The sequence below is a fragment of the Oratosquilla oratoria genome, unplaced genomic scaffold, assembly GCF_046742065.1.
Source record: "Oratosquilla oratoria isolate Oo_2021 unplaced genomic scaffold, ASM4674206v1 SCAFFOLD65, whole genome shotgun sequence".
In the NCBI taxonomy this organism is placed as follows: domain Eukaryota; kingdom Metazoa; phylum Arthropoda; class Malacostraca; order Stomatopoda; family Squillidae; genus Oratosquilla; species Oratosquilla oratoria.
This window is the reverse complement of record NW_027467729.1, coordinates 135,346-145,000: the sequence shown is the minus strand read 5'-3', so window position 1 is coordinate 145,000 and position 9,655 is coordinate 135,346. Positions and strand designations below refer to the sequence as shown.

General features: G+C 40.1%; 1 protein-coding gene across 12 annotated transcripts in view; it reads left to right on the top strand.

The window, feature by feature from the left end:
* Positions 1-9,655, top strand: part of LOC143023829 (Y+L amino acid transporter 2-like) — a 213,211-nt gene that overhangs the window by 86,074 nt on the left and 117,482 nt on the right. For 11 of the 12 annotated variants that reach the window (XR_012966219.1, XR_012966220.1, XR_012966221.1 and 8 more), the window contains one exon: positions 3,335-4,124. Coding sequence is in view for 8 of the 12 variants with exons in the window: in XM_076182459.1 (XP_076038574.1) it covers positions 3,815-4,124 (310 nt within the window). In the remaining 4 variants the exon portion in view is untranslated. Of the gene's footprint in view, positions 1-2,328; positions 2,347-3,334; positions 4,125-9,655 lie in introns of those variants that run through there. The other variant, XM_076182455.1, reaches the window with a different exon arrangement.

The following is a 9,655-nucleotide window of genomic DNA, read 5'->3' as shown; positions in this document are numbered from 1 at the left end:
TGGAAGACAGCGGAATTATGTTGTGCGTATTTAATTGAATTTTTATGTTCTTTCATCCTAGTATATAAATCTCTACCTGTTTGTCCCCAATATACATTGTTACAATCAGAGCAAGGGAGTTTATACACACCTTGATGTATTTCTTCTCTAGGTCTTTGATGTACATTGACTATTTTCTTAAACAAATTATTGGGATAACTAAAAACAATTTTAATATCTTCCTGTGGAAGAAATTGAGAAATGTCATTTAAGGATCTATTATAAGGCAATTTAATACAGTTTTTGTCCCAACTGAAGTTCTTACTGATGTTTATACACATCAAGGTGTGTATAAACTCCCTTGCTCTGATTGTAACAATGTATATTGGGGACAAACAGGTAGAGATTTATATACTAGGATGAAAGAACATAAAAATTCAATTAAATACGCACAACATAATTCCGCTGTCTTCCAACATGTAGACAAGGAAGGCCATCATATGGATTGGAATGAGGCAAAGATTATCTTTAATTCAAAATGCAGTTTTAAAAGAAAAATAATAGAATCATCCCTGATTAACAAATTTCCAAATTTTAATATGTCATATGGACAGTGGTCACCTGACTGCATCACCACCTGGGCAGTCAACAAATTGTTACCATCGTTGGTGAAGGCGGGTGACCTGCCCCGCAAAGTACTAGATGCTACCTGAGTCCTACCCTTGTCCCTTATTTTTATTGTATATAAGACATGCCATTTGCTCTACCTTTCTGTATTCCACTGAAGAGGATCACAGTCCGTGATCGAAATATATGGAATTAATTTTATTTCATTTCTTCTTATCCAACACAGTGGGTTTTTGTTGAATGTATATATATGTATATATATATGCATATGTATATATATGTATATATATGTATATATATGTGTATATATATGTATATATGTGTATATATATGTATATATATGTATATATTTATATATGTATATATATATGTATATAAATGTATATATATGTGTATATATATATGTATATATATATATATATATATATAGATGTATATATAGATGTATGTATGTAAGCAGAGAAGCGTAAACACCAGACTCAAAGTGGGAAGTTTAATTCCCGACGTTTTGGTCCTAGTCCTAGGACCGTCAAAATTCCATCACTCATTAACAAACTATATAAATCGTTAGTTCGTCCACATTTGGAATATGCTGTTTCCGAATGGTCACCGAATCTCATTAAAGACATTGACAGACTGGAAAAAGTACAACGGGGAGCCACAAAACTGATTCCAAATATAAAAAATAGATCATACGAAAATCGACTAAAATATATGAATCCGTTTTCCCTAAAAAAGCGTAGACTCAGAGGTGACTTGATACAGCTCTTTAAAATTCTAAAGGGAATTGACATCAAAAGTGACCAAATTTTCACATTGAATGAGAATCAGACAAGAAACAATGGTCTCAAACTGTCCGGAAATAGATTCAATTTGGAAGTAGGTAGAAACAATTTTGCCAACCGTGTAGTTAATGAATGGAATAAACTTGCTGCACAGGTAGTGCAATGTAGTTCAGTTCGAAGCTTTAAGAATCATTTAGATAAACACCTAAGCAAGATACTGTAATGATTATAGTTTATTTTATATTATTTATTTTTGTTTTGTTATCATTTGTCTGTTTGATTTTCATTTACTATTAGTTATACTGTATGTCAATTTATTATCATTTACTATTTACCTGTTTGTTTATTATTTAACTATACATATGCATCTATTTATGTATTTTATTTGTTATTTACATTATTATAGTTTTTATTTATTAATTATGATTTTTTCGCATCCGACCTAGATATGTACCAAAAGGTCTCCTGTCGGCATGCTCCGCCTTTGTAATCCTTTGAGAACAGGGGTGGAAAGTGAGTTGGGAGATAGGGTTAATGAATGAGTATTGGGATGGTTTGGACACACGGAAAAATGAGTGAAGAAAGATTGATAAAAGGTGTGGAAGGCAGAGGTGGAAGAAGTGAACATGAGGGGGCGACCAAGTATGAGATGGATGGATGGAGTAAAAGGGGCACTGGGAAAGAGGAGAATGTCTGTTGAGGAAGGGCAGGAGAAGTCAGAAGATGGGGTTGAATGAAGAGTGGTTGTGTATGGATGATGCTGTTGTGCATCAAAGGGAGTGGGCGGGAGATGGGAGATGAGGGAGTATGAGAAATAAATTGACGCTGCCCGAAGGGATTTCTCCCCGTCTTCTCTTTTTCTGCATGAGGGGACGGAGGGAGAGGGGGTCGCCGATGAAATGAAGTGGCCTTGCTGTGGATGAGTTGGCGTCTTGCTACATTGCTTCTGATCCAGGTCAGTGGACGAAATGCAAGGATGACCCGTCTTCTAGGAGGAGCAAAGATAAGAGGGAGGGAAGAGTGGTGAATGGGAGTGGAGTATGTGGGGATGGAATGGGTGGGAGTGGATTTTATACCTTTGTTTTTTGGCTACCTCCCTTGTAAGGGGGAAAAAGCCTTTGGTATATATATATATATGTATGTATTCTTGTTTGTTCTTATTCAATTGTTTTGTTTGTCATATTTCTTATATTTCTTTATTCTATTATTTATCAACCAATTGATACGCTAAAAAATTTGTTTGCTTTTTTATCTCTTTGTTTTAGTATTTGGTAGTATGTTTCTAGTTTAAGTTAAAATAATGTAAACATAAAATTCAAAATAGGTCCCATGTTGTAGGGTGGATACTAGTCCCACGCATTAACAGTTACTTTGAAATGTGTGGATCTTGCTTTCTTTTAGTCGCGGGTTCGAATCCCGCGCTTTCTCAGACTACCTGTAATGACGTTAAGTGCACCAACTGTCCAAACGCATAGGGCAAAAGTGACGGCTTAGGTCACATCTACTCGGAGCATTTTGGTCTGTGCTGCTCACTACAACCTATTGACGTTTCTGCTGATGTCTGTAGCGTAAAAAAAAAAAAAAAAAAAAAAATGTGTTTGGCTCCAGGCGCCATTAACTTGGTTTCCAGAAATGTGGATGTTTTTATTCAACGATCACCATGGAGTTGGATGTTAAATGACATAATTCTTGACACTCAATCATGTCCTTTTCGTTGTCAAACCGCAACCGCGGCTACCTATTTATATTCATCTGTTAATCACACCATGGTCGGAGAGTGTTGCAGATTTTGACGACTCGATGTAAGAAAACAATGAAGTCCCAAAACCCATGCAGTTTGTGGTGTCGTTGCATAAGATCTAAACTTGTCCTGGCCATTGCCAACCACAGACACGTTTTCAGTGTGAGTGAATATTGCTATACTTCTGCTTGGTTTCTTTCAGCACTTGCGTGCCTATTGCAGCTGCGGCAGTATTACACTTGAGGCTACGGTGTTCACCTCCCGGATACATGTATGGATCAAACGTCACCGCAGTGTCAGCAAGGGAGGTCGGAATTATTGAACAATCCTTGCAAAGCCACATGTGTGCATTTAAACGAGTTTGATCATGTGATAAATTTCCAAGAAACACGAGAAATCTTTAGTTGCCTAACCCCTACGAACTGAACAACTGAGCTGTAGAAGTTCGGAAGTTCTGTAATCAGTGTTTCAAGATTCTAGCGTGTAATATAGCAAAAAAAAAAAAAAAAAAAAAAAAAAAAAGATACACTGAAGATTCCGAAAAGGCAACTTGTGATTGTACATATTGTGTTGTGTTGGAAAATTAAGTTTACATTTTACGTTCGATAAGTCCGTGCTCATGTGACCGATAGCGCCGTGTGGTGACAAATCAGTGAACAACATTTGATACTCATCGCCCCCAATGGCTACCACTACCGAAGGGGCTCCGGAGACTGCCCCCCTCCAGCCTGACCATTCGGCAGCTATAGCTGCTAACGGCGATGGCAACGATGATGACTGCAGTGAGCAGAACACGAAAGGGGTGAAATTGAAGGTGGAACTTGGTCTTTTGGACGGTATAGGCATCATTGTAGGCATCATAATTGGGTCCGGAATCTTCGTGTCGCCAGTTGGAGTATTAAAGTATTCTGGGAGCGTCGGTATGGCGCTCATTATATGGATAATCTCTGGGCTCTTCTCGATGGTTGGCGCACTCTGCTACGCCGAACTGGGTAAGTAATTTCATATTGTAAAGAACCTGATCCAGTTTTCCTGATCATCCGTGTACTTGATATTCTTTTGCTTCGGGAAGAAGCCTATTAGAGGCAGAAGGAAAATTTTAATATTTATTGACTGTAATGAATTTTAATAAGATAAATGGATTATTTTATTCAGAGTTGTGAACAAGTGTATTGGAATTAGATTATGAATCAATCATTGGGTGCATCGAGTTATCTGTACTTCCACTTTTATAATTCAGTCCCACGCAATTCCTTGCCTCTCTTCAAAATAGTTCTCATTGGAGACTATTATTCTGACCTATCTAGCCGCACGTTACCTAAGATGTGAATTGGAGACATCATCTACACCTACGCCTCTGTTTCAACTGCCAGCGCTTTGGACACACCAGACAACGACGCTGTTGCCCAGAAGGCGTATGTGTACATTGTTCATCCCCCGTACATGTGACCCCATGCAGAAAACCAGCCAATTGTACAAACTGCAACCAAGATCATCCTGCATTATCCTCAAACTGTACAACATAATAAAAGACAAATCTCAGACTCGGAACGTATCAGTTTCAGAAAAACCCAAAGACAAGCCTTATTCAGAAACATAACAGTCCGTCGGACAACCCCCTTCCCAGTAGTTCCATCCAAAATATCACACCAAGAGAGACCACCTACATAAACTCCTACACTCCCCTCGCCTGTCCCACAAGAACTCCTAACTCATCCCCTTACCTTTGTGAAGATCCCACAAACCTTTTTACCCTCTCCTTCACCTACCCCAGCACCATACCAACCCAAGAAAAGACAGTTCTTTAGGAGAAGCCACAGAAGATGTAATGGACTACATCACTTTCACACACTTCTCCACCCCAATAAGCTCCATCAAACCACTCTCCTCCTAAACTAGAGAAGTGAATCCCCCAGTCCATATACCCATTGGATCAGGCGCAGCCTTAATGTAAGAGACGCGTCTCGACTTACGATGTGTTTAGGTTCCGGAAAACCCATCACTAAATCAAAACGCTCCCAAGTCGATAATGGGCGTTTTAAGACTGGGATGGTGGCGGTAGGTGCCGTCGGCTCGGCCGCGCCGCGAATACAATACAGGAATCATCATAATTTGGACTATTGAATATGGGAACACACACACACACACACACACACACACACACACACACACACACACACACACACACACACACACACACACACCAAAACTCACGTACACAACCCGTGGCGCAGTTGGTAGAGTTCCCGGCTGCCACTTCGGAGGTCCGGGTTCGAATCCCGCCCAGGGCTGAAATAATTTCAGTATCGCTGCGCTGCGAGTCGTTACTCTAATTCGTGGGCGGGGAGTTGGGTGTGTGTGCGCGTGTAAGGTCACAGCATTACCCATAGATCGGTCATATACGAGCTCTGAGATCTCCTCCAGGAGGTAAATAGCTGTTGATCACGAGCCCAACACGTGATCCAAAGACCATGGTGAATCACACACACACACACACACACACACACACACACACACACACACACGGATCTAATAAAATGGGATGGAAGAAATACAAGAGGAAACGGAAAGAAAATCAAGAAAGACGGCTATAGAAGAGATCTGAAAAAGAATAGGTTTCCTCACAGAGTAATAGACATTTGGAACAAGTTAGATGAGAAAGTAGTGTGTGCAAAAACATACATACATATACCAAGGCTTTTTATCCCTTACAAGGGAGGTAGCCAAAAAGGAAAAGGCATAAAGTCATTCCCACCCATTCCATCCCTGAATACACTCCACACCCCTCCACCCTCCCTCTTATCGTAGCACCCCCTGGATGACGGGTCATCCCTGCACCTTGTCCACTGCCCTGGGTCAGAAGCAGTGTCGCAAGACACAGCACATCCACAGCAAGGCCGCTTCATTAAATCGGCGACCCCCCCTCTCCGTCCCCCCATGCATAAAAGGAGAAGACAGGGAGAAATCCCTTCGGGCTGCGTCAAATTTTGCTCACACATACATCATCCCCCATCCCCCCACCCATTCCACCTCATGCATCACAACATCATCCATATACAACCATTCTCCACTCACCCCTGTCTTCTGTCCTCTCCCGTCCTTCCTCAACAGACATTCCCCTCTTCCCCAAAGCCCCCTTCACCCCATCCATCCACCTCATCCTAGGACGTCCCCTCATGTTCACTCCCTCCACATCTACCTTCCATACCTCTTTTACTAGTCTTTCTTCACTCATTCTTTCCATGTGTCCAAACCATCCTAATATTCTTTCATCAACCCTATCTCCCAGCTCCTTTTCCACCCCTGTGCTCCTCCTTACCTCCTCATTTCTCACTCTATCTAGCCTAGTAACCCCCATCATACTTCTCAGACACCTCATCTCAAACACATTCAAACTCCTTCTCTCTTCCTCTCTTATGTTCCATGTTTCTGCCCCATACAGTGCTGTTGGCACAATCACTCCTTCATACAGTCTCCTCTTAGCATCCATTCCCAAATGTCTATTCCTCACTACACTCTTCAATCCACCAAGGCATTTACTCACTTCTCTCACTCTACATTCTACCTCCACCTTCACTCCACCTTTTCCTGCCACATTTGCACCCAAGTATCTAAAACTATCCACTTCCTCCAGTCGCTCTCCCTTAATGCTCACTTCCAGTCTACTGCCACTTTCACCCCTTGTACATCTCATCACCTTACTTTTATCCACATTTATCTTTAGCTTTCTTCTATCACATACTCTCCCAAACTCTGTCACCAACTTCCTCAGTCCCTCCTCTGATCCTACCACAAGCGCAGTGTCGTCCGCAAACAACAGCTGGCTCACCTCCCACTTTTCTCCATTTTCTTTAACCATCTCCAATCCCTGACCCACTACCCTTGCATTTACCTCTCGCACTACCCCATCCATGTATAAGTTGAACAGCCAGGGCGACATAACGCATCCTTGACGAAGTCCCACCTTTACCTCGAACCACTCACTCTCTCCATTTCTAATCCTGACACAAGCTCTACTACTCTCATAAAAACTCTTGACAGCTCCTAGAAGCTTTCCTCCTACCCCGAATATCTGCATAACCTCCCACAGTGCCTTTCTGTCTACCCTATCCTAAGCCTTTTCCAGATCCATAAAAGCCCAAAAAACATCCTTCCCCTTTCCTATAGCTTTCTCACATATCTGTCTTACCACAAAGATCTGATCTACACAACCTCTACCCGTCCTAAATCCACACTGTTCCTCACCAATTACTCCCTCTGTTCCTCTCCTAATCCTCTCAATCAAGATCCTCCCATAAGCCTTCCCAACTACACTTAACAAGCTTCCCTCTGAAACTACTACATTCACACTTGTCCCCCTTTCCCTTGTAAAGTAGAACTATACAGGCACTCCTCCAGTCCTCTGGCACTCTACCCTCTCTCCAGCAAACATTAAATAACCTCACCAGCCAGGCCACCATCACTGTACCTCCTTTTTAAAAATAGTTTAGATAAAATGAGATATAAAGACGGGATACCACGAGCATAGCTCCCCTTCCCGTAAAATACAACTAGGTAAATACACACTCACACAGGCACTTATGTGCGCCACCCCGTGAAATTAGAATCTAGGGGATTCTTCTTTTTTTCTCCCTAGTCGCCAAAACCCATCGTAACTAGAAAATGTATAAGTCAAATGATCGTAAGTAGACGACTGGCTGCACCCAAAGAAATCCCTTCTCCTACCCACCGCGCATTATGTATCAAGCACGTCGACACTTAGGGCAAACCTATGTTTCAACCAGGGTTGGATCAAATACTGATTTTTTTGGTGTGAAATTCATACACATTTCACGTTATAATTAAGAACACAAATATAAATACTTTTTCATGTCATGATTGAAAATACAATACTACAAATATTTTGCTCCCGATTCCAAAAATAGATACAAATACTTCTGAAATAATTTAAAATACAAACACATTTTTTAATTCAAGTTTACATGTGTGTGTGTATATATATATATATATATATATATATATATATTGAGACATTCTGACAGGTTGATGTAAGCGGAATAGGAAACACAGGAGTCTTAGTCTTGAGTTTATTCCTGACTAGTTTCGCAGGTATGCTTTTTCAAAGGAATATGTGTACAAACGGGCTGTGGGCATTATATACATGGGGTGGACCTCACCACCTCTCCGAGTTGCCATAGTTGGTGGCGAATGTGAACATCACATTGTGGTTCACGTAACAATGAAGACATTTTTACAATTAAATATGATAACACTAATACCAAAGAAATTATTAATAGAAAATGTAACAATAGTAGTGAAAACGATGAAGATAAATATTTAATAATATTAACAATAATAACAAAATTGATAGTAGCAATACAGGAAATAATAACAATAAAATAAAATAAAAGTAATAATAAAAAACTATAATAAAAATAAAAATGATAATACTAATAACCAAGAAATAGTTATTAATAGTAATTATGACAATAATAGTGAAAACAATGATAATAAAAACGAAAAATTAAATAAATATTTAAATAGTAACAATAATAATAACAATAATAATGATAATGAACGTAATAATAATAAAGATGGTAATAATAAAAATAAAAATGTAATGATAAAATTATAAATATAATGATAGAAATAATAAATAATAGTTATAATAACAATGATAATAATGATAATAGTGTTGAAAATAAATAGTAACAAATAGCATTAAAAGAATAAATCATGATAAAAAGTTGGGGCAAGGTAGCATGGAGGAACTTCAGAGTGAAAGGAAGAAAGCTGGGGAGGGTAGGCCGAAGTGGGAAAAAGGTATCTACTTAGGGTCGGGTGGTCTGGGAAGCCATTCTTGGAGGGCAAGTGTCGCGGTAGATTTTGTCCATTTCGAGTCACCAGTTCTCTTGTTTGTGTTTTTGTGGTTGGCAATGTAAAGTGATTCAATTATTTTCCGTTGTTTCTTGTGTAGTCCTTTAGCTAGAATGGTGGAACCCTCCCAGTTAGGCAAATGTCCCTCTGTGTCAATGTGGTTAACTAGAGCGTTGGTTTCTCGGTGGTGTCTAATGTCCGCTTTGTGTTCCTTGAGTCTGTTGTTAAGTCCTCTGTATGTCTCTCCGTAGTATGCACAGTCACATCCTTTGCAGGGAATTTTGTAAACGATGCTATTGTCACGGTTCGTCTTGGTTCTGTTGGTGGTCAAGTGTCCTATTTTCTTCCCTGTGTCATTTACTATGATGAGTCCTGTCTGTCTCGACGTTTTGGAAAGCATGTGAGAGAGGCCAGAGTTAGGAACCACAAGGTATCGTAAATTTGTCCTCTCTTCACATCCTTTCCTCTGTCTGATTTTAATGGCTTTCCGTAGTGACGTCCCTAACATGCCCTCTGGGTACCTTAGGTTCCTGAACGCAGCGGTTACGTATTCAATTTCCTCTTGTAAATACTCTTCGCTGCATATTCTAAGAGCCCTAAGGTAAAACCCAATGATAACCCCTGATTTGGTCTTCTCGTCGTGTGC